Consider the following 24,533-nt stretch of genomic DNA (forward strand, 5'->3'; position numbering starts at 1 on the left):
CGACCGACCCCAAGTGGACCGGGGGACGGGACCCATTGTGGACCAGGCTTGGTGTGGCCCTCCTGCCAGCCCTCACGCCGCCCCTCCCAGACTGCAAGTGGCCTGGGGTGTCTCTGTTCCCTCACCTGCGCCTTGGGGACCAGCGGACTCCGCCCTGCCTTGCCGAGGTTCCAGGGAGGTGCGGTGGGTGCTGTGTGCATATATTATGCACCATATGTTGTGGTCCTGCCTGTGAAAGGCAGTGTGTGAGACCCCGGACTGATGGTTCTTAGGAAACGTTTTCCGGGATCAGAATTCCAGGGGGGCCCCGGGATCTGTCTTGCCTGCTTTTCAGTCTCTGCTTCGTCTCACGCAGGCGTTGGGGTGGGGGTGGGGGTTCCGAAATCTCGTGGAAAATGGAATTGAGACGTGAAGTTTATTTGGTTGCAAAAAAAAAAAAATTCCTGCAACCCACTCACGGCTTCTTGGTATCATGCATTCTCCACGCCCTTTCTGAAGAGCGCTTGTACATAAACAGATGGATGAAGAGTGGAAAACAAACCCAGGCCCACATGAGCTCTGGATTAGCTGAGGCACTCACAAAGCCAGGCAGAGCCAAGCTGTTGGCCCTCGTAGCTGCCCCCATCAGCAGGGTAAATGGACACGAGCGCCACGGGCGGCGCCCCGGCAAGGGAGGAGGCAGGGTCCGGCTTCCCAGGCCCTGGGGTACTGCACTCCGCCTGGTGCCGGCAGCACCGCGGGGACCCCGGCTTCTCACCTGCTGGAGGGAGGAGGGAAACATGGCCTGGGAAGGCAGAGGCAGCCGGGGGCCAGCAGGCTGGCTGTCGCACACGACGCACGGTCCCGTTCCACGCCAGGCGCGTCGCTCGGCAGCCAGGCGGGCCCAGCCGGCCCTCACATGGAGAAAACAAGGAGGGGAAAACCTCAGCCGGAAACGGTGCCAAACGAGAGGCGCTGTTTATAAACAGTGGGCTCTGTCTGCGACACACGGCACTGCGCCACCCAGGAGCCGGGACCTGGGAAGAAGCTTCTAGAATGCAGCCCCTCCGGCCCCTGCTCCCGGGGAGTGAGTGCGCGGATGCTTTCTCTTGGCCCCAGGGTGGCCGGATGGGGCTCAGTGGCACTGCTGAGACGCCCAGCAGAGGCCGGGACTTGGAAGGACTGTGGTTGGAGGCCTTGGGGGTGCACGGGCAGGGCCCCATCCTGGGACTCCTCTCTCCCGGGAGCACCTGCTGCAGGGGAAGCTGTTGCCGAGAGCGGCACCGGGGCATGGATGTTGAGGGGCTCACGCCAGTGGTGCAGTGTGGAGCTGTGGGTGGGCGTGGGGCTCGCGGGACATGGGCTTCCCTGCTGGGTCAGCTTCCTCTCCCATGGTTCCCTCCTCGGAAGAATGGCTCATCGCTGCCTGTTTGGCCTCACTGGGGCTGTTGCCGGTGCCTTGTGAGGTCCAGAGATTGTAGAATGAAATGTTTACTGCCGAGAATGATCCAGACACTGGAAACGAGGTGGAAAGGTGATAGTGGGCAGTCTGGCGACAGTAGCCAGCGGTCCAGCAGTCACTGTCTGGCTGACGAGGATGCCCAGGAGGTGCATCAGGCCAGGAAAGACCTTGAAGCCAGAGGAGACAAGCGCTGCCCGGCAGAACCCTCTGCACCGCGGCCGGCGCCGGGCTGGGGGCTGCGGCCAGCGCCTCGGGGTCTACCATGATTCCGGTTCTCTTTCAGCAAAACTAGCTGCTCTTTCCCACGGCGATAGCCATCATCTGGCATTTCTACCACAGTTCCTTTAAGGTCCCGGGGGCCCCTATGAGAGCAGGAACCTTATTTTCAGACGAGGGAACTGAGGGCCCCCCCCCCCCCCGGAAGCGGCGGAGCCCGGATGAGCACCAGGAAAGCGTTTCTGTAGAGCTGCACTCTGGTCGGATCTGCTGTACTCCGGGCACCGCACTTCACAGTTTACAACATGTGTTCCCAGCCCCATCTTGCTTGGTTTCCCCGGCGATCCTAGGAGGTTTGCATTTGGCTCACGAGAAAAACCAGCTACTGAGGACGTCACACACACTCATGATGCTGGAATCCAGACCCTGTTACTTCCTGCCTGTCCCCAGGCAGTCTCCCATATGCTCAGCCTTGCTGTAGGGGCACCGGGCCACTTGGCTCCATCTGTGGGTTGGGGGACAGTGAAGCAGGGTCTACACCCACGGCCCCTCAGACCCAGAATCCTGCTCCACCCAGTAGATGACAGTGTACACAGCCTGCAAGGGTGGATGGAGCGGCAGTGGTCATAGGAAGTGAATCCGAGTCGTGGGCCATGGCCCCTGTGAGTGCTGTAGAGTCTTGGCCACACCCCAGACCTCTGAAAGCAGGGCTCTGCAGCGGGACCTGGCTGGCAGCCAATTCTGACAACCAGACACGAGTGGGATCAGCTGCAGGGTAACCCACTGCCTGGTGTCCAGGGTGGAGACCGTGCAGTCCTAAAACTCCAAGGCCAAGGGGGCCAAGGGAACCAGTACAAGCTGGCTTCCTACTGATAAAGGGGTTCCCAGGAGCCAAAGGGAAGTGCTGGGGTTTGAGTCTGCACGAGCATCTCCCAGCGCTAAAATCCGCAGTGTAACTGAACCGACGCGCTCCGAGCCAGCAAGTGCTTTCCAGATACCTGGAGGCCATCGCAGGTGTCTCGGAACTGACTCAAAATGGACAATCCCCAGCGCAGCCCGAGCTGGGCTGGAGGAAGCCGACTGCCAGTGACTGGTTCAGCAGGGCGTCTGGTCTGGCCTGCCCTGCGTGTCCAGGGAGGGTCATGCTTCCCCAGCTAGACGCCAACGGACATAAAACTCACCTGGGACCAGCACAGAGACACACTGGCTCACCATGCCTGGGGCGAGCCTGACGCTGCACAGCCCTGCTGGCCTCCCACTGCTGCTGGTCCAGGGACCATACTCTGAGTAGCGAGGGGCCCTGCCCGTGGTTCCCAAACTTCTCTGCAAATTATACCCTCAGCGTTCCTGCCACAGACACACAGGGTGTGTGTGGGTGGTGGTGGTGGTGATGGGGCGTGCCATTTAGCGGAGCTCACTGTGTGGCCGTCCTTTGAAACCTCAGGTTGCACATCTTGGTACAGACGCTGCTTGTCACTTAAACCTTGGCTGCCACCATTAGGCACCGCACTCTGTCAGGAGCCTCCTGTAGCAAGTGTGACTGTGGCCTGCGGGTTGCACTCTGGTCGCACCTGCCCTGGCCCGTGCCTGCCTGATTGGTTGAGTGCAGTAATTCCCATCCTGCCCAGAGCACAGGGCACCTGGAGCCCCAGCTGGAACCGGCACTCCCTGGGATGGAGGCACCCCGCCTGGCCTGGGGACACATGAGACCCCTGTGGTTGGCAGCCACCTCCATTCTTGCTTTTTCTTAAAAACCACAGTCTTCTGGGGGAGTGGCCGGGGCCCTGCCCGCCTGCCAGTGCTGGAGGCACCTGAGGAATGAGAAAGAGCAGGGACAGAGTCGCCAGGGAGGCGTGAGATGAGCTCCTGGCAGCACAGCCACCGCCGTCTACCCCGTGGACTCTGCCCCGGCCGCCCTTCCTGCACGGGACCCAGGCCTGCCAGCCACTGAGGCAGCGGCCGGGGCACCCAGGGACTCCCCCGGGCCCTCTGCTCCTGGGCCTCATGGGTGTCATCTCAGAAGTGGGAAGGAGGGAGCACTGCCTGCCTGGGCTCCCGATGTTTTGAGCACAACTGGTTTTCTGTTCATCCTCGGCTTCCGGCTCCCGCTCCGCTGCCCCACGCTAGGGCTACAGGCCGTGGCCCGGAGACCCCTGTTTTCCCACTTGCTGCCCCTTCTGGGGGCTTCTGTCTTGGACCCTGCCTAGCCTTAATGCAGCTGGCCTCCCATGGTGGCCACAGCAGCAATGGCCACTGTCGCTCGTCATCTGAGCCCCCTGTTTCCACCATCTGAGCTGTGACGGCCCGGAAGCTGACTGTGGAAGTGACTTTGTGTCAAGCGCCTGCTACAGCCGTGCAGGTCTCACAGAGAGCAGCACATACCTGGCCTGCACTGGCTGTGGGATGACAGAGGCTCTAGCGAGCTGCGTGTGTGTGCACTCGTGCGTGTGCACACGTGTGTGCATGCACGAGTCCCCACATCTGCAGCTTCCACCCTGGGGCTGCCCCCTGGGTGTTTCTGTCCCTCGGCCTGGACAAGCGTGGATGTGAAGTCCTTTCGCTTGAGGTCTCCTTCCCCGGATTGTGCAATGGAGATAGAACCACACAGACTAAACAAACTGAGATTAGCCCCGTGGTGGACTGCTCGGAGTTCTACAGACGGAAACATGGCTTTGTTTAAAGATCAACCCTATTTAAGGCAACAGGATGCAAACACAATGGGTGGACACTTGAGCTGATGGCAAAAGGGCCTCCCTGGGCAGGACTGCGGGGCAGCGTTCGGTGGTTCTGCCTGTTAGACAGTTTGTGTGTGAAATCTTCCTAGGCCCCGGGGACCAGTCTTTAGGGAACAATCCCGACTGCCTCCCCACACTTCTCTCTGCCCTGCCTTGGCCGGGGGGTGGGCAGTGCAGACCACCGAAGTGCACGTCATCTGTGGACAAACCAGGCTAACCTGGCAATGACCCTGCAGTGGACTTCTTGGGGGTAAGATCCCGCCTCCGCCTCCGCCTTCCCTCCCCACCCCCGGTGGCTGAGTGTCACCGATTGGAGCCTGGTTCTGGAAAAGTCTGGGTGCCTGTAGGCAGGGCCAGGGGGAAGCCAGTGTGGGGAAGCCACCGGCAGCACCACCCCCCACCCCAGCGTCTGCCGTCTATGTGCTGGGCACGTCCTGATGAAATCCTCATCCCTCTCGTCCCCGGTCCACAGCTGCGTCTTGCAAGGTTTCAGGGACCACAGCCGACTATGGTCCAAAAGCAGGAGATGGAAAACTCCAGAAGCTTTTCCTAAGCCTGACAGCGCATGCCATTCGGAGTAGTCTGTGCTGAAACCCTGCCACCTCCCACCCTGCCCTACCCAGGACACGAGTCACTCAGCCGTGCAGCATCTATACTGCCTGCCCATGAGCAGCTGCCGGGGTTAGCACACACACTGGTACCACGGTGCTGTGTTCAAGTGACCCGTGGTCCAAACAGCCACGGGGCCCGAGAGTAGTGAGGCCGGTGCTTGTGTTCCAGGATTTGTTACAACCGCTCTGTTGTATTACTGGTTGCTGACGTCAATCTCTTGCCGTGCCTGATTTATAAATTAAACAACGCAGATACCTTAGGTGTTGCACAAAACCACTATGCAAGGAAGCGGGGTTTGTTGCCGTCTGCTCTCGTGCACACACTCCAGGGATGCTCTGCTGTCGCAGTCCCCTGGCTGTCCCCTTCCCATGCTGTCACCTGGCATCACAGAGCAGACCCCGCGAGTGCTGGGCCGCCCCAGACAGGATTATCTGCCCCCATTTCTCCTTGCTGTCTGCCTTTCGGGTGACTTCACTTTCATATTTTTAGCACTTGGCAATTGAAAGATAGACTGAGAGATGATAAGACTCAAATCAGTACATTTTTCAAGGATTTGCAACTCTTGGAAAGGCCTGGCCCAAGGGACAGGGGACAGAGGGGCCACAGAAGTGCCGTGAGCTCATTCACACAGCTGGGCTCCATCCCCCAGCAGGAGCCCCGGAACGTGGGAAGCGTGGGAGGCGCCGCAGCCACCTCTCGCCTTCCCAGGGTGCCGAGGTTGGGCTCACTCTGGAGCAGCAGCAGGGGACAAGGCAGATGGCTCGGATCCTAAGCCGGGCAGCTCGCGGAGCGGGGACAAGGCTCCTGCGCTCGGCCAACCTCCAGTGCAGGCCGTCTTTGTGGAGCGTCTGGCTGCCAGGGTGGCCATGACCGAGGAGAGGGCACCAGACTGTGCGGCCGCCAGCCCCTCGCGATAACCCGTGCTTATGCGCCGTCTTGTCCGCAACACGCCGGCAGATCTGAGCGTGAGAGGCCCCGCTGGACTGCCGTGGCGGGAGTCGGAAGACTGGGCTGGGATTTCCCGCAGACACCAGCTGTCTCTGAACTAGCGACAGATGCTGCCCAGGCTTCCGGAAGCGGTGGCGTGTGCAAAGGCAGACCCGCACACAGCCGGCCCCGGGGGCAGAGCCCTACTTGGTTTTATCTTGAGAATAGCCTGGGTTTCTCGTTATCTGAGACACTTTATTAATCGGTGGAAGGAGGTCCTCTCGGCTGCTTCCACTTCTGGACTTTCTATGACCACACAGGGTCCCCGAGGGCAGCAGCTGACGGTGCCAACTCCATCCTTTTCTTTCTTGGTTGTGTTCTGCCCCCAGCCCCACGCTGAGCCCCAAGTTAGCCACCTCCCGGGGGAGTCTTATCTGCAGATGGACTGAATAGTTTGGGGGAAGTCAGATAAGGGCACATGAAGTCCCCTGGGGACTCCTTGCTCCCCTCACCCTGCTCAAGCTGCTGCTGTCCCAGGCCTCCTGCCTGCAAGTTTGACTTGGAAATGGCTTCCATGGCACTTGGATTTCGTGGACATCCTCAAGTGCAGAGCGGTAAGCTCCAGGCCGCCCCCCCCCCCCCCGGCTTTCCACGGTTCTCTGCATTTTAGCAGTCTGATGTCCCAAGAATGTCGTCCTCTAAGAATGTCACTTGGTCTGCGTCCGAATTCTAAATGTGCAGTGTTCCGGATCTTTCCAAGGATAACACGCTTTTATGGGAGTTCATTCTGGGATCGGGGGAGCCGAGCAAACCGAGTCGAGGATTTTGAGTCTTGCCTGTCTGAGTCTTGACAAGAAATGGGCTGTGTGAAGGGACAGCATTGCTAAATGCTCTGCAGGCTCAGCCTGTGCAAATGCATCGAGCCAGGAATCCCACATCCAAATGCGGAGAGTGTGGGTGACGATGGAGCCTGCGCACACGCACACGCGCACACACGCACACGCACACACGCATGTGCACGGGCAGGAATTCACTTCAACCAGCACTGCCGTCTGGCTGGTGCACCGCGAGCTGTGATTCAGGCTTGCGCCTTTTGCAAGAGGCTTTGCTGGTTGGAAAACAAGCTCCCTGTGCCACAATGTCTCCCCTGTTCTCTCCTTTTTGCTGGCGTGTGTTTTTAAGACTAAGACTAAACTCACTTTGTAGTTCAAAGATCTCACCCTTTCCTGTTGAATATTCCTGCAGAAAAGCAGCTGTACTGACTATAAAGGGGCAGATTCTCGGTGAGGAAAGCCACACTCCAGAATGGAAGGTGCCCCACAGTACGTAGGTTGAGCTTTCTCACCCCCGCTGAGTGGCACAGCAATCAGCAGGAGACCAATCGTGGAAAAAGCCCACTCTCAACGCCCGGCTCCTGCAGCTCACCAGATACACCTCAAAGGGAAGAGGGGAACCACACAAGCCAGGTTTCTCTCCAGAAAATTCTCTCGAGTAAATTCAGAATCACTCGTTTGACCATTTGCCCACCCCAGGCAAAGCGGCTCGATCTGCTGTGCCCCTGATCCTGCCCCAGTGCGGTGCCTTTGGCCTGGATCCGTTCTCTCTCCCGTTGCCTAACAGATGGTCCCAGGAAGCCGTGTGCCTGCACCTCCCACTGGGATGGCAGTTGTTGAACTGTGTAGGGAACTGGTGCTGTGACCCCTCCTGCTGGACTGAGCTCTGAGGGGCTCTGGGCCCTCTGGGTTGGGCGGGAAGCTCCTCTTGCCAGTGCCTAGAGCAACATCGAGAACAGACACTTCGAGAGCTGCTTTAGCCGGCTTCCTGGCACGGCAAAGTTGTCAGGTTCAAGACCCGTCTCTGACGCTGATTCCTAATGGGGTGCAGAAGGAGAGAGCCACCCTTGGTTCCTGGCGTCCCTTGTCACCCAGCACCCCCGGCCACTCCTCCTCTGCCTCCTCTCGCTCCATGGTGGACACAGTGGCTCTCTGCCCTCCTCTGACTTCACGCCTACGGAGTCAACACTTCTCTGAACCCGGCGATGGACCTGTCACCTGGCCGCCTCGACCACGCACACCCATGGGCTCCCTTACATTGGTGGTAGCCCCGCCCAGCCAGTCCCCTGACCCAGCCCACCAGACCTGCTAAGAATGCTCTTCCTGCCGTTGGACAGCCCAGCACCCCCCTTCCAGTCTGTGTCACCCCTGGCACGGGGCGTCCCAGGTGGGGAGAGGGGCTCCCTGCAGGGAGCGCCGGCTTCTTTACCTGGCGGAAGGTGATTCTTGCGAGAGTCACCAGGAAATCGCACACATACAGTCGACACTGCGAAAGCTCTGGCCCAGCAGTGAGCACCATTCAGCTCTGCAGACTCACTGTGCTGAACACCGCCCTTCTAGAAGCACTCCCACCCTGGGAATGCTTTGAAGACAGGGCGCAGGGGAGCTCTGTGCAAGGCGGGGTTGCTGGCCTTGACCTCAGCCCTGGCTGCTGTTCTGTGCAGTGTCACGACACCAGCTTCACAGCTTCCGCCTCCCGCACACTGAGAACATGGCAGACACAGAGGGAGGTGCTGTGGGCTGAATTTCCTGCATCTGACTCCTGTCCATCGTTAACTATGTAACCATTGCAACTTACATAACCTGCCCCTCTGAGTCTCAGTTTTCTCACCTACAAAATGGGCTGGTTGTAAAGATGAGGAGAGAGGGAGGCCCCACCAGGCCTGGGGCCTGGCTCAGGTTGGGTCAGAGTGGCTGGCAGGCCCCAGGCAAGAGTAAGGCTTCCATGCTGGCCCCCATGGTCAAGGGCACGACAGGGCTGGCCTTGCTAGTGTCTTGGCTCTGAGCAGTAGGGGATGCTGGGAAAAGAGAGGCAGTTTCTCTATTAGCCAGGTAAAGAGCAGAACTCAGGTGATTCATTGGACCATCCACATTTTAACAGCTTATTTTAAAAGCCATTCCTCCCAGCAGCACTCTGCATAGACAGATGGGTCGGCTGCTTCCTCGCGGTGTGGGCAGCACCGTGTCAAGGACTTGGCTGAACTTGCAGAGAACTGGGAGGTGCTGATGCAAAGCGTTTTTGAAACAGGGAGCTCGGCCCTGAGTCGTCAGGATAAGGAGACGCGCCCGGGCCCGGCCTGCTCAGAATTCCCTGTGCTTCAAAGGGTGTGTGCTTGGCAAGCATTCCAGCGCTTTCCTGAGTCGGGGGACGTGGCTCATGGAGCGTCTCCACTGGCCCTGCTCGCTCTCAACCTTCATCACGCCCGAGACACAGATCATGCTCTGAGCTCGCACTCCTTGGAACGCGCAGTGGCCAGCTTCCCGCCGGCCCCCAGCTCACTTCTCTCGGGGATCAGTACTGCTGACTGTGGCTGCCATGGTTCTCTGAGCCAGGCCAACGGCCTCCGCAGCCCAGGGACACGGCTGGAGTCTGTCCTAGGGCCCCTGTGTTGCCAGGTCAGGGCTGCAGCGGGGGCAGGAATGGGGGCCTGTTGCCTGCAGTTCTCGCTGGGGAGGAGGGTCTTCCTGTGGGTCAGATGTGGCCACGCCCAGCTCGAGGGCTGGCCAGGCTGCTGCTTCCGCAGCTCTCTCGCTTGCCTTCCGTTTCCTGTCGCAACCTGGCTCTGCACCCTCAGCTCTCATCTTGCTCCACGAGTCACAGAGGCAGCTAGTAGGCGAACTGAGGGGCCGGCGAGGGTGTCCAGGGACAGGGTCTCCATCACGGAGACACCCCCGAGGCTGCACCAAGCAGCCCGGTCCTCAGCCCAGCTGTCCTCACAATCTGTACTTTCCAGCTGCTCATCAGACGCTGTGTGGGCGGGTCTTCCAGGGGAGGTGCACCTGCAGTACAAGTTCACACACCCACGGGAGCACCACGCAAAGGTGCGGGATTCTTGGGAGCGGCCAGAAGTCGCTGTGTGCCCCTGCGTGGCCCAGCGCCGCCCGTCGTAGGGGGACGGCCATCACGCTTCCCTGTCACCGTGGATCCGATCCCTCCTCCTGCCCTGAATGCCAGATGAGGGACTTACACAGTGTGCACGCTCTGCCTGCTTCTGTCTGTCATGGCTAAGGCTGCTCATGCTGTTGCACATGCTAGAGTTCTAAAGCTATTTAAATTTAAAGTGATTTTTCCTTTCCGTTCTCTTGTTGAGGGAGATTTCAATGGCATTAGGAATAAAACGGCCCTAAATATGCTCGCTGAGGGTTTTCCTGGTGGATATCCTTGCTCCTTTCTCTTGGATACTTGGCTACCCAGATGTGAAGTCACTGGGCTATGGAGCAGGTGCACATTGGCTCTGTCGGGAGCTGTCACACAGTTAGACAACATGGCTGTGGCGTGGGGCGCCCTCCCAGACGAGTGTGGGTTCCAGGGGCTCCCCATTCTCTGTAGCACTTGGCGTCCTCAGCATTCGCCGTCCCCTCGTGTTCCGATTGAGCAGCGCCTCCTGTGTGTATCAGCCAGGCAGCGCCTCGCTCACTGTTTTCAAAACTTAGCTCTTTATGTTGCTGTGTAGGAGCCGTTTGTACGTTCTGCATATGAGCCTTTGTCAGAAACACAAACTGTGAGTACTTCCCCTCTCTCGATGGCCTTCCACCTTCGCAGGGGCATCTTTTAAAGAGAGTTGAGTTCATTTGGGGGCCAGCTGTCATATCCAGTTTTATGGGGCACTCCCACTAGATGGAAAAGTCAGGACACAATTTGAGGGTCCGATGGTTCCAGTGCCCCATGTGGGAATGGGCTACAATACCTTTGCAGGTTGTTGTTTTTAAACTTGGGATCTCCTGTCTGTACCAAGGTTATTCTTTGCCTCCGTAGCCTTCTCCGAGTCCATCCCTTCTCCATTTGTCTTTGGAAGGCAGGTGCCTTGTGCAGGGAACGCTCTGGCTCCTCCAGTGTGTGTGACCGGGCTTTGCAATTCTCTTGATGCCCACTCCCTGTCTCTGGCCACATCTTCCACTTCTGAGCAGCAGGAAGCTGGGTGGCACAGAAGTGGCCTTCCCACCAGGGTGAGGGTGGAAGGGGTGGGACAGACCCTGTCTAAATGGAGGGGCTGGCACGAATCCCAGAAAACTGGCAGTGTCTGGCTCACTTGGCCAACAGCTGGTGCCAGGCCCCCCAGCAGGTGGGCAGTGACCCAAGAAACGCATGCTCTGACCTTAGCTGTGACCTACCATGTGACTTAGCAGGTAGAGTGGAACTTGGACTTTACGAGGCCAATGCAGGCTTAAGCCTACCAAAGAAGCAATAAGAAGACATAGAGAGAGAGATTTTAACCTAAAATGAGAGCGAGCTTTCTAACAATGAAATGACACCCCTCCTGGAGTGGCGAGTGCTCCTCACGGCCCCTGCCGCCAAGCCTGAGCCCACGTTAAGGTTCAGGAAGCAACACGGAATCTTAAAAACCCTCTGAGACCAGAATTCTAATCCCTGTTTTTCTGTGCACCAGCACTGGGAGACTTAGACTGTCAAAGGCCCTTTGCACCCTTGAAAATGAACTTCGGTTGCTGCGATGTGCAGTGGGCAGGCAGTTCCAGCAGGAGGAGGTCCAGGGAAGGCACAGCGGCCGTGACGACCGGTGTGGCTCTCCCCAGGAACGGCTGGGCCCGTGGCTGGGTCGGAAGGCAGAGCTGAGGGAGCAGAGCTCTTCCATCAACCTCACCCCTTCCTCAGGTCCTGCAAGCACAGGGATGCCCTGGGGTCTTTTTTCCTCTGTTTAATGCAGAGGACAGAAACCAGGAACGATCACCCAGGGCCAGGTGGGTTTCAGGCCAGCTCCACCTGCTGTGAAATGTGGTGGTGGTGGGGCGCCTTCAGGCTGAGTCTGAGAGCTGGGGTCGGAACTGGGCGCGAGGGCCATTGTGACGGGAGGCTGTGGCTCTTGCTAACCAGTTCCTGGATTTCAAGAGGCTGACTGCCCTCCCCACGCCTCGGGGCTTCTTTTCCTTCTAATGATCGATTGAGTTCAAAGGTGACACTCAGGGACACAGGACCTGGGGTGTGCATTCTGGTGTACTTCTCCACACACCCCAAGACGGAGGGTGGTCCCCAAGTGAGACCTCGGATGGGAGGGAGCCCGCGGCCATCAGGTCTGCCAGGCGCCACCCGGACTAACAGCTCAGGGGACACTTGGATGACGCCCCCAGGGGTGGGATCGAGCGCCCCTCTCCCGCTCTCCCCCAGCCCCTCCTGCACCTTGGGCCTGTCCGCAAACCACAGTGCTTCTCTGATGACTTCGTAGCTTCTTGCTTTCCTGCAACCAGGTTCCTTTCCTCTGTGTCTCTACTTCCCAGCTCAGTCCCTGGTGCAAAATCGAATAAATGCACCGGGCAAGAGCAGTTCTAGAAGGTGGCCACGAGAGAAGTGAGTAAGCAGGAGGCATTAACATACAGTTTCCATTCTGTTCACCATGTTACTCTCCTGAGCTTATTCAATGGTGACGCTAACTCTGTTCAGCATACATTCCTTCTACCTCAAGTGCTATGCTAAGAAGCAACGTTTAGGCCCATCTTATTGACCAAGAAACTGAGGCTCAGAGCAAATACAGTTTACTGGAGGAACACGATGTAAGTGGCGGGGTTGGGATTTGAACCAGTGTGCTGCCTGTAAGAGCCTGAGGTCTCTATTACAGGTGCATGTGTGTACACGTAGGTACATGTGTATGCAGGTGTGTATGCTACTGCTAAAGCTTTCTCTGGATGGGAGTGTCTGGGCTCCTCTGGCTGTCTTCCGTGGATGTACCTCTTCTCAGGACCGAGTTTTGGATGCAGAAGATGAAGTTGCACAGGGCACCAACAGTCAAACACTGGCGTACAATGCATTCTGCAACTCAGTCCCCACAGCCTTTATGTGATTAAGGAGCAGAATTGACAGGGCTGCGAGCAGGGTCACGTCAGAGCAGGGAGGGGTCTGGTCACGTGCTGAGGGCGGGGCTCAGCTCCATAAGCGGATGCTCGGGAAACACCCGGGAGGCTTCCTGGAGCCTGGCCTTCATCCACTGTCACGGGAAACTTCACGTTTCCGTGGGGGAGGGAGGGATGTGGAGACTCCGCACCACTGAGTTCCTTGACAACCCTGAGTTCTGCGCCCTGACCCCTGGTTCAAACCCTCTCTTCTATCCACCAGTGCGATTCCCACAGAGTTCCCCTCCTATACTTCTAGCACAGAGAGGCCCCCAGAGCTGACCCACAGACCCCATCACAGCTGCATCCCCTCAACAGGGGCACTGGCGGGGGTGGGGGGTGGGGCCCTGAGGCTGGCTGGCTGCGGCGGCGGCTCTGTCCTGGGAGGAGATGGGCCCCCCTTCCTTCCAACTCTGCAGCCGGCAGGTGTCCCCTGTCAGTCACCTTGGTGGGCAGCCTCAGGCATCAGTACCGAGAAATGCCACTTAGTCATGCGGCCCAAATAGATGCTCTCTTGTTAAGGGCATCGTCAGCCAGGAGCCCTTGCTGTGTGCCCCGTCCTCTGGTGTCTGTGACATCAGCATCACCCCCCCCCACACACACTATACACATACATACACACAAACACACATATATATAAAATCACCACCACCACAATGTGCAGCTGTCTCAGGCCACCTGCTCAGTCTAGACAACTGGTCTACCACCACCGCTCTGTGAGAAGAGGCTAGGGTAGGGGGTACTGATTACTGGTGGGACTTGAGTTGGCAGAGGGCTCCTGGCCTGGGGCCTCTTTCTACCCATTGCCTCTGCTGTCTTCTTCCCCAGGGCTCTGTTGGAAATGTGCTACCTGGGAGGAGAACTCTTAACCTGACTTCCTTGTTTCACTGTGGGGCTGGGTCATGGCTCCGAGGGTGGGCGTGTGTGTCGGGGGTGAGGCTAGGACACAGCATGGGGCACAGTGGACACAGTGACCGTCCGTGGTCTCTCTCCTGCCTTAGGATAAACAGATTCCACCACCCTGAAGATCAGACCCAAGTGCTCCCTACTTGTCCTGTGTTCGGCACTCACAAACGACAGATAAATACTAGATAGATAAATACTCCCCACGCGGAGAAGCAAGAACGAGTCCCCCCACAAGTGAGGCCATGTCAGCAGCTGACACCAGGTGAGGGGAGGGCTGCCCTGGAAAGGGCACCGAGCAGGCCCCCATGGCCTGAGCGTGGCTGTGGCCAAGTCCACGTTCAGCGCCAGAGAGAAGGTGCTGTTGTCCGGTATCTTGTGCACTGTGTGCGCTGCAGGGGACCTGAGCTAGGTCTTCACACTCCAGCACGCGATGGCCGTGGGACGGCCCTGCAGTGCTGACGGGCGGGCACCCCGACAGCAGGGAGGAACGCTCCCGGAGCACGTGCTGCACATCCAGGCAGCACACACCGGTTCTCGCACAATCTGAGTTCCAATGAGAACTGCAGATGAGGGGCTGGAGGCCCGAATGACTGAGGCCCCTGGGCAAAGTGTACAGGCCTGGCCGATGGCGGAACCGTGGGTCACACCACACCTCTGTGCCTGCAGGTGTTGTGTGTTTAACCACGCCTCCACAGGAGCCCTGAACCTTGTGGCCGAAGCCCAGTTCACAGCCAGAATGTTTACTTGGTCCGCTGAGGTTCGAGGCCGGCGCAGAGTCAGGACACGCTAGAGCCGACGCCCGCCTCCTTCATTCACAAAAGATGCTGTCTGTGCATTTTGCTCCCGGCCCCACCCACTCATATCCCAGACCTGCAGAAGTGTCCTCCTGCCTCAAGTCCCAGCCCCAACAAGCAGGAGACTGCAAGACCCTGCTCAGCTCTGTCAGACACTGGTCGGCCTGCGTCTGTCTCTAGAGATCTTACACAGTTCCCAGAGAGGGGGAAAAAAGTCCACGAACAAACCCACGCTCCTCTGTGCTTCTCAACAGGGACGCCCAAAGGCAGCCTTTGCTCTCTCTGCCCTGAGCAACCTCATTGTCTTTTAAAGCTGCCCCAGCTGGGGGCCCCCGGAGTCAGGCGTGAGCAGGTGTGCAGAGATGCCCAGTCCGAGGCCACGCTCAGCCCAGCCCAGAATTTCCTGGAAGCCCCAGTGTTGTTTTTCAAACGTCAGGATAATATGTGTGACTGTGTAAAAGGACTCGCTATCAGCCTCTCGCGAGAGTCTGTTCTAGAACAGCGGGGGACTCTAGCAATACTCCGCGGCATGGCTCAGCTGGGGTGTTTTCCGCGTCCTGCAACCTGTGTGCTCCTGTACAGCACAGATGTCCTGCAGGCCGAGGGCGCCAACATGCAGGGAGCAGTCACGCGTCTGTCCTGTGGCCTCCCGATGCCCAAACACGCTGTCCTCACGGAGGGCAGAAGCCGCGTGCATAATGGATGTAAGAACAAACACAGCCCTTCTGGGGAAACACGGAAGGCAGTTGCTTGTCGTGTAAAAGAGCCGGCAGGAGCCAAGGAGTGTGCGAGTTGTGTTTTAACAAAGCTCCATAATCAGATGCTCGGTTCTATTTTTGTGACAACACAGCTTCCTTATCAAATATGTCCGCATGGCTGATACATGTGACCCAGCTTCCTGTGTAACTCTGCCCATGAACGTCTGATGGAGAACAGTCTCGCAGGCCTCCGCCGCTCTGTGCTCCAGGGCACCCCACATGCTCCTGGGAGGGGCAGAAATGCCGTCAGCTCATGGGGCTCCCATGGAAGGGGCTGGCGGTCCCGCACCTGCTGAGGTCGGGGCAGCTGGTGGCCAAATCCTCTTGCTGTTGTCAGATTAAAAGAGGGGGCGATGTTTCCAAATAAAGGACCAGGGAGAGGGACGGCTGTCACTCCCCCTGGGGAGGTCCTGGTGAGCCACTCCGCTGCCTGCTCCCAGGGGCGTGGAGCTTTGGGCTTTGTTTGCCATAATCATTCTCTCTTTGAGAGATGGCCTCTTGCCAAGGGGAGGCCAGCGGGACAGAGGCGGATGGGAGCCTGGTTCTCACCAAACTCTGCCCCTTCCTAGGGAAGTGACCTGCCCCACGTGCACAGCCAGCCGCTGCTGCGGTGAGTCAGTCGCCCTGCCACACACGCGTCCTTAGTACTGACATGGCTGTGGATGCACGCTGGGGACACTCAGAGCCCCCTAGGTCTGTGACTCACTGGGGCCAGTCTCTGCTTTGCCGTACACAAACTGTCTTGGATGTGAGTGGGAACGGAAGCGTGGCTCTCCTCCCGGGGGCGAACGGCGTCTCTGCTGGGGAGCGCACGGCTGCCCCCCTCCTTCGCTCCTGGCTGGAATGTGAAGGAGGGGCAGCCCACAGCAGCCTGCGTGACAGCGCCCCCTTCCTGGGCCCAGTCTCTGCTGAATTCACTCTGTTCCTTCCTGGCCGCTGTTGGAGAGTTAACGTGGACAGAGGGGCTGCCCGGTTCTCTCGGAGGAGAAGACCAAAACCATTTCCCACCTTGCCATGCGCACTTGTGCAGGGGAGCTGCGACTGGACCCCTTAGATCAGAGCCCAAGAGCCCTGGCACCCCAGGGACCCACACCCGGGTGAAAGTTAACCGTGACTCCGGCCCCACCTGTTCAGACACCTGCACACCTGCACGAGGACCTGCCATGTACAAGGGAGTGCCTGCAGCACCTGCTTCCGCAGACCCTTTACACGGACACGGAGAGTTTTTCATCCCCCTTCTTTTAAACACGGCTCTCTTTGGAGCCAAGGGCTCGTACACCTATGGGCATGTCTCCAGCGCCTTGGCTGTTACGGTCCCCAAGTGACAGCTTAATATGTTTCAAGATTGAGGGAGCCCAGGACAATTCTGGAGGAGCTGTGTTTATCTTGGACCGGCTCACCCGGGCAGCGTGCCCGCGGCTGTGCACCCTGCAGGAACTGGAGGCGGAGGCAGGAAGAGCTGAGTACAAGAGGTGGGACTAACCTGGCGGGCAGGAAGGCTGGGCGGCTGGGGGGAAGGGTGGGGCTGAACCGGGCAGCACGCGCAGGCAGGAGACATGTGCTGTGGATCTCTTTGCTCTGGGCCTGCCTAAATTCCTGAGAATGGCTCCTTGATGCACAGGGCTTCCCGCAGAGCCTAGCAGGCGTCAACACCCCTTCTCAGTGACCGCTCCCGAGGAGGTCACCTCTCTGGGCTTCCGTGTCCCCACCTCAAGAGTGACAGTCAGCTCCAGGCCCCTTCCAGGCCTACGTCTCTCCACCCCCAGGGTGGAATGTTCAGCGTCTGCCAATCTGTGTTCAGAAAGGGCCCCTGATGCCTGTGAGCAGGTTCTGTGTGTGGGGGTGGAGAAGGCAGGCCGGGTCGCTGGGCCCTGCCCGAGCGTATCGGGGCTGGGCCGCTGGCTTAGGTTCGGGCACAGACAGTTGGGTGCTCTGCAGATGGGACAGTTGTAAGCAGGGCTCCTTCCAGCACCCACACATCACCGGGGACGACCCTGGGAGCGTCCCCCGAGAGCAAGCCTTTTACAGACTCAGGTTGCTAACTGTCTCGGCCACTCTGGGAGGCAAAAAGCTGGTGCCGCCTCCACCACTTTCAGGAGAGGCCGGCGCACAGACTCGGCCGCTCACCAGCTCGCTGGGGTGCACACGGCTAGGAGCCGGGCACCGAGATCTGCATCCAGACACGAGGCCACAGCCTGTCTGTGTCACCAGCATTCTTAGCAAACACTAGAATGCAGCCGTGACAGTGACTCGTCCCAGCAAGGGAAATGGCATTTGGCCTTCGAGGCCCTCTTTCACCCAGGAATGCTGGCCATTCCACGGCTCCCAGAGAACGCTCTGTGCTAGCAAACTTCTCTTTCCTACCAGAAAAACAAATGATGGCCCCAGGACAGCCACTGGGAGCCCCTGGCTGAGCTCACGACAGGGCGGTCGGGAGCTGTTCCTAATCTCTGCCTCTCTGGGCCAGACTGTCCCTCAGCCCGCCTGGGGCTGCCCTGACTTTGGGCTCTCATCTTCTCCCTTGAAGAATTTTCATGACTTTTTAGCTACTGGGGGCTCCTGGGGCTGCCCTGGGCACTGGGCAGTGGCCACAGGGTCCGTTTGAAGCTGTTTCTCATTTTGTAAATAGGTCCCTTGCTGCTCTGAGGGTCTATGAAACTGTTTCAAAATCTCCAAGTCTGACTATGCATCCAGAGGCTAAATGCTATTAAAAAAAAAAAAAATCCACCCCCCCCCCCCACCATTGGAGATTCAAAAAGTAAACACACAATGAAACCTCTTTAGCAAGCTGTTGATCCCACACAGCACACTTAAAACCCACGGCGGGGTGGGAGGGGGTGTCAGCTGCTCCCTTCCCTGGACTGCTAGTTGAAGACACCACTTATTCTTTTTTTTTTTTTTTTTTTTTTTTTGACAGGCAGAGAGGACAGTGCGAGAGAGAGACAGAGAGAAAGGTCTTCCTTTTGCTGTTGGTTCACCTTCCAATGGCTGCCGTGGACGGCGCACTGCGCTGATCCGAAGGCAGGAGCCAAGTGCTTCTCCTGATCTCCCATGGGGTGCAGGGCCCAAGTACTTGGGCCATCCTCCACTGCACTCCTGGGCCACAGCAGAAGACACCACTTATTCTACAAAGTGGCAATCTTCTGACTCATTGCTACTTTCTCCAGAGGTGTTTAAAAAAAAATCCGCGCATCAGTACCTACTGCATTCTTTGTCTAAGTCTGCAGGTGAGTCTCAGTGCAGCCTCAACCCTCTGCAGGCCAAGGAAGTGGGCAATGGAGAGTGACAAGGGCACGCCCCACCCCTAATCCGATCCTTGCAGTCTCCTGTGCAAAGGAGAAGGAGGACAAGGGCCCGTCCAGGCAAGGCACAGGCAGGCCTTGGGGGTGTCGCTTCCCAAGCCAGCCAGTGAGCAGCTCTGACTCCCAGCGCCCCCCGCTCACCCCCTTTCCAAGGACACCACAGCTCCGCTCCTCTGCCTGGGATGGGGAGGCCGTCCAGACACACGGGTCTCACGAGTTCCGCATGCCACAAGTGGACAGACACCCTAGGTGACCCGCTGGGGTGCTAGAGCCGTGACAAGCCAGGGGGACTCCTGCCAACATGGAGGGACATGATGCCGGCACCACCCGGTGCCCGGCCACAGGCCTAGACTCCATGGGGAGATGACGTGACCCCACCGAGAGTGGGCAAGGGGCACGGTGCATTCCAGAGAGGCCAGGATGAAACCTGCCTGGGTGGATCCGTGGCAGGGGAGGGCCCTGGGACAGGCATCAACAGAAGGGAACAACTGCAGTGCCAGGCCGCCAAGTGGCCGGCGTGTGTGCTTTTGATCCTGACCTTGTCTCTCCACCTCTCTCTCTCTCTCTCTTTCTCTCTCTCTCATTTGGCCCCACAGGTAGTGGCAGATGGCCCTGCAGGACCAAACCCCAGCTGTAATCAGAACTTAGCAGTGGCTGCTTTGGGAGCTGGGGCCACAGTGTCACCGTGGCAGTCACCCTCGCGATAGCAAAGAAACTGAGGGCAGGAGAAGTGGCTCTCAGAGGGGGCGCGGCCCAGGGGCGGAGCGCTAGAGGCTTCAATGACACCGCTGCCTGCGGGAACCCCAGCTCCCTGGATACATTCCCTTCGGAGCCCCACGCCTTCCGGGGCTCCAGCCTGTGCCCGCCCCAACATGCACTCAGGTGGGGTACGTGCGCGCTGGGCGGCTTGCGCCCTCCTGCAGCCGTCCACCCGCTGTCCACCCGCGTCCACCTTCCAGGCTCCGAGGGGGACGCGACACCAGGTAAAGAAGGGGTTGTGTGCGCGGAGCCGGCAGAAGCTGTGACCCCGTGGTCAGCGCGGCGCACCCCGGCCGCAGCGTCCACCTCTCCGGGCGTCGGGAGCCGGAGGCAAAGGCTGGCCCCAGAGGGCCACAAAATACAAGTTTCCCCGAGGACGAGGGCGCTCCCCGAGACCCGCACCCAGCGACGAAGCGGAGCGGGGTCCCGGCGCCCCCTCCTCTCCACCTCCAGAAGACTCCAGCGGCGCAGCACCCCGCTCCCCGCTCACCTTCTGAGCTCCTGCGCGCAGGTCCTTGGCCACCTTGGCCATCTTCCCGGGCAGGGGACGTAGGATCGCCGGCCGGGCTCACACCGCGAGGAGAGTTCTGCGCGCAGAGGGCGCCGCGCCCGCTTTAATCGGCGAGCGGGACTCCCTCGAAAACCGCTCCGGCCAATCCGCGCGCGCGGCCGCGCCGGGCCAGCCAATCGCAGCGCGAGGCTGCCCCCCGCAGCCCCCCCGCGCAGCGCGGCGCTGACGTCAGCGCGGACGGCCCCGCCCCGCCCCGCGCCCTCCTCCGGCGCCGCGGTCCGCCTGGGTCAGAAGGGGCCGTGGCCGAATGCGCGGGCCGAGGTATTTTTAGTGATGCTGCGTCCAGAAATAGAGGCTGAGTCGGGATCCCCTGCCCACCCCGGCCCGGGGGCGCAGGGGCAGGTGCGTGGACCCAGGAGGGGACAGGCGAAGCCCGGAGTGGGGTTGGATTTCTAGCTGTATTGTCTTGACGTGGTGTTGAGGTGCGTTCTCTCTGGCCCGCGAGCCAGAGGACACCCTGGGGACCCGCTTCTCACCGTGGTCTCGGAGTGACCCCTAGGAGGGGCGGTGATCAGGCGGGGCACCCTGGCGTTGTCCACCGCAGTCTTGGATTTTGGTGATCTGCAGAGAAGGTGGCATCCCGCCGGCCTGGGCGTGCTAGCTTCCATCAGGGTCCTGGCCCTGCACCCTGTGATGTCACAGCTCTTACAGCGCGTGGTGGGTGGGCCCGGGCTCCGCAGCCAGCCTGTGTTGGAGAGCCAGAGAGCGCTTCCATCCACTGGTTCACTCCCCAGATGGCTGGGGCTGGGCCGGGCGGGAGCCTGGAGCCTGGAGCTTCATCAAGGCCTCACCTGTGGGTGCAGGGGCTCAGGGACTTGGGCCATCTTCAGCTGCTTTCCCAGCGCATAGCAGGGAGCTGGATCGGAAGTGGAGCAGCCGGGACGCTGAACTGGTGATGGTTCAGGATGTGGTGTAACCAGCTGCACAGAACACCCGCCCCAGAGACACCTTTTCCAGCGACAGCTGGCTTGTTTTTCTTTTTTCACAGATTTCTCTAATCGATTATATAAATGTGTGCGTGTTGCTATCTGCCCGCTATAGCCCCACTCCCTATAGGGAGTGGCTAGGATTGCGTTTGTGGAGTGACCAGAGGTCGCATTCCGGCTTTGGGTCAGGTGAGCCGGGCGGACGTGGTGCCGCGGCGCACCTGGTGCGGCTGGGTCGCGTGCACACCTCTGACAGGGCCGTGCGTGGGCGGGGTTTGTGTGAATGCCCCTTTCAGTAGCGAGTCCTGGGAACAATGGCGCCGCACGGGCCGCCTGGCCAGCTCCGAGCCTCTACTTCAGAGCGGTGGGAACAGCAGCCAGGAGCCTCACAAAGGCCAGCCTTGTGCCTTTCACACATGGGCGAGAGCCTTCCCCGTGAAGTCATTTCCTACTCCTGCCCCAGCCACCTTCCTTGCCCGTCTTGAGAAATCCTTGTTGCAGAGAATAATTGCTGATTTTGTTGACTTTGACACTGTGTAGTGCCAACCCACAGCTCCCCTGCCCCTCTCTCTCCCCTTGGCTCCAGGTGCGGTCCGCAGATCCTGAGCCTGTTTGTCAGAACGTGCGGCTGGGCGTGGCCCTGGCCTCCTGTCTGGAGGACCTGCAGAGAGTAGGGAGCACACGCCTGCTGGCAGTACAGCAAAGCCTCTCCCAGCTCTCCATGCTGACTGTGGCCTTTTTTTTTTTTTAAAGAAATATTTTATTTATTTATTTGAGAGTTTGAGTTACAGAGAGAGGGAGAGACAGAGAGAGGTCTTCCATCCACCGGTTCACTCCCCAGATGGCCGCAACAGCCAGAGTTGGGCTGATCTGAAGCCAGGAGCCAGGAGCTTCTTCCAGGTCTCCCATGTGGGTGCAGGGGCCCAAGGACTTGGGCCATCTTCCACTGCTTTCCCAGGCCAGAGCAGAGAGCTGGATCTGAAGAGGAGCAGCCAGGACATGAGCTGCAGCCCATATGGGATGACATAGGAGACATAGGCTACTGTGCCACAGTGCTGGCCCCAACCGTGGCCTTTTATACCCTACTCAACCCACAGACCAGGAGTCTGATAGTCACAGACTCAGCGGCACACCTGGGCACACCTGGACAAGCTGTGACAACCTGGGACTGTTCAGGATCCTCAGCTTCACTGGAGCTCTGGGTCCTTCTCCCTTCTCTTGGGAAGGACACGGGGTGTCTGTTGGAGGCTGCAACGGGAGAGAGATCAGATTTCCCCCAGGGCCACTGCTGTGTGCTCCTGGGGCTTGTTTCTAGCATCCCGTCTTCCACCCAGCAGTCTGGGCACCGGTCTCAAGCCAACCCTGTGCTAGGTGGGGTGACACCCAAGGGCATAAGAAGGATGCCTCCCCTTGGAGAAGACACCCACCGCTGGGGCTGCCTGGGTGACAGAGCTCTCACCTGCCTGACGTCTAAGGCAGCCCTGGTCTCGGAGAAGATGGAGACTGAACAGTGAAGGGCTTTGTGCAAGGTCATGCGGCTGGCGGGAGGGGAGCTGAAATGCTATCTCAGATCCCCCCTGCCAGGATCATGCAGGACGGTGCCAGGAACAGGCAGCACCTGGAGCCAGACGCTGCGGCTGCTGTCGCCGTCCTGGCTGGGTCCTGGCCGGGTCCTGGCCGGCACTTCTGCCTCTGCGCGCGTGGTTTCCTCTCCATTCATGAATGAATAAATGAAGGAAGGAAGGAAACCCTGGATGAGGAACGGCTATGGCTTGGGCCCCGAGTGCAGGATATGACACTGGATGAGATGGGGAAGGTCCTTGCCCTTGTATACTTCGAGTGGGGGACTCAGTGTTCAGCAGGTGACCAGGTACTTGGATGAGGTCCTCAAGAGGGCAGGGGGCACCTGGGAGAAATCCATGGCGGGGGAAGGGTTCACCGGGTGGCATGCTTTGGATCAGGTGGTCCTGGGAGGCCCAGCTGAGGGTGTGACAGGCTGGGCTTGAAGGAGGAGAATGAGTCAGCTGAGCAGTCACCGAGGAGGGAACATTCCAGGAGGCTGGAGTCACGGGTGCAGAGACCCCGGCACGGGCCTGGGCTGGGTGTGAGGGAGGGATCGGGGTCACCCTGGGTGCTGTGAGCCACACTCAGGCATTTGAGTTCTGTTCCGAGAATGGTGGAACGTGACCCCTCAGTGCCTTCCACGTGGGACGCATTATGAGCCATGCTTGGGACTCTGAACTTGGCCATCACCTCGTTTGCAGACTTTGTATCTCACAGAGCATCTGCGTGGCGTTGTGCTTGCCCGTGGTGGACACAGAGAATGAAGATGTTCTAGGTTGTTTCCTTTGCATGACATCGGTGAAACCTGACATGTGTTCTATCCGTTCAGTACAGCTCCATTCAGATCAGCCCCGTTGCAGATGGCTTGGGAGCCGTGGGTTGCTGGTGGCTACCAAATGAGACACAGCAGTGATGGGCTATTACGCAGGGGTGTGATGCTGTTTGATTGACTGCAACTCGCGGCACAGACTCTAAGAGGTGCTCGTAGAACCCCGGGCGCCCGTGAACAGCACCTCCTGGTCAGGTGCAGGGATGGAGAAGCTGGGCTCTGAGAAGTGATTCATCTGCTATGCTCCATCATGTGTCTAAACCCCATGCAGGGAGGCACACTTGGTCTGCCCAGTGAGAGCTACAAGGAGGCAGGCCAGGACCTTGAACTCAGACCTTTCGGTCTCGTGCCAGACACTTCCATAAATCCCCAGTAATCATGGCTCACAAAGATGTTTTTATTGTTACAATGTAGCAACCATGGCCCAGCTGGTCTCCGTGTGTAAGTGTGAGGGATGGATTCTAATTGCTTATGATTTTACAAAACCTAACTGTGTTCATTACAAACAGGGAACACTTAAGTCTTGGCAGATATAAATAATCCATGGGCCACACAGTATACTTCAACAGATGGAAATCCTTACAAACCCCATAGTGGATTATTTCGATTTGTATCAACTTGGACTATCATTTATACCATATGTATCAGAGTACTTTAGAAGTGGGATTGGCTGGCGCCGCAGCTCAATAGACTAATCCTCCACCTGCGGCGCCGGCACACCAGGTTCTAGTCCAAGTCGGGGCGCCGAATTCTGTCCCAGTTGCCCCTCTTCCAGGCCAGCTCTCTGCTGTAGCCCGGGAGTGCAGTGGAGGATGGCCCGAGTTCTTGGGCCCTGCACCCGCATGGGAGACCAGAAGAAGCACCTGGCTCCTGGCTTCGGAACAGTGTGATGCAATGGCTGCAGCGCGCCAGTCGCAGCGGCCATTGGAGGGTGAACCAACAGCAAAGGAAGACCTTTCTCTCTGTCTCTCTCTCTCTCACTGTCCACTCTGCCTGTCAAAAAAAAAAAAAAGTGGGATTAAGGGGTGTAGAAGGTGAAGCCTCCGCCTGCGTTGTTGACATCCCATGTGGGTGCTGGTTCAAATCCCGGCTGCTCCACTTCTGATCCAGCTCCCTGCTAGAAGGCCTGGAAAAGCAGCAGAAGATGGCCCATGTGCTTGGGCTCCTGCACCCACGTGGGAGACCCTGAAGAAGCTCCTGGCTTCAGCCTGGCCCAGCCCCAGCTATTGTGGCCATTTGGGGAGCGAACCAACAGATGGAAGATCTCTCTCTTTCTCTTTCTCCTCTCTGTATCTCTGCCT

The 24,533-nt window shown here is 58.8% G+C and overlaps 1 protein-coding gene and 1 long non-coding RNA gene across 3 annotated transcripts in view; both read right to left on the reverse strand.

The window, feature by feature from the left end:
- Window positions 1–19,932, reverse strand: part of LMCD1 (LIM and cysteine rich domains 1) — a 39,409-nt gene extending 19,477 nt beyond the window's left edge. The window contains exon 1 of the mRNA XM_002720619.6: window positions 19,834–19,932. Coding sequence (XP_002720665.1) covers window positions 19,834–19,875 — 42 coding nt within the window. The 5' untranslated portion in view covers window positions 19,876–19,932. The remainder of the gene's footprint in view (window positions 1–19,833) is intronic.
- A 1,644-nt stretch (window positions 19,933–21,576) lies between these two features.
- LOC138844153 (uncharacterized) lies at window positions 21,577–22,431 on the reverse strand. Of its 2 annotated transcripts, none has more exons than XR_011379679.2 (3): window positions 22,300–22,431; window positions 21,984–22,088; window positions 21,577–21,818 (listed from the first exon to the last, which is right to left on the reverse strand). It is a non-coding gene; the product is annotated as an uncharacterized LOC138844153 (long non-coding RNA). The 2 variants fall into 2 exon arrangements; XR_016214432.1 differs by having other exon boundaries at window positions 21,974–22,088.
- Between the last annotated feature and the right edge of the window lie 2,102 nt (window positions 22,432–24,533).

The sequence above is a fragment of the Oryctolagus cuniculus genome, chromosome 10 (genome assembly GCF_051225735.1).
Source record: "Oryctolagus cuniculus isolate XC-2025 breed Fujian yellow rabbit chromosome 10, ASM5122573v1, whole genome shotgun sequence".
NCBI classification, from domain to species: domain Eukaryota; kingdom Metazoa; phylum Chordata; class Mammalia; order Lagomorpha; family Leporidae; genus Oryctolagus; species Oryctolagus cuniculus.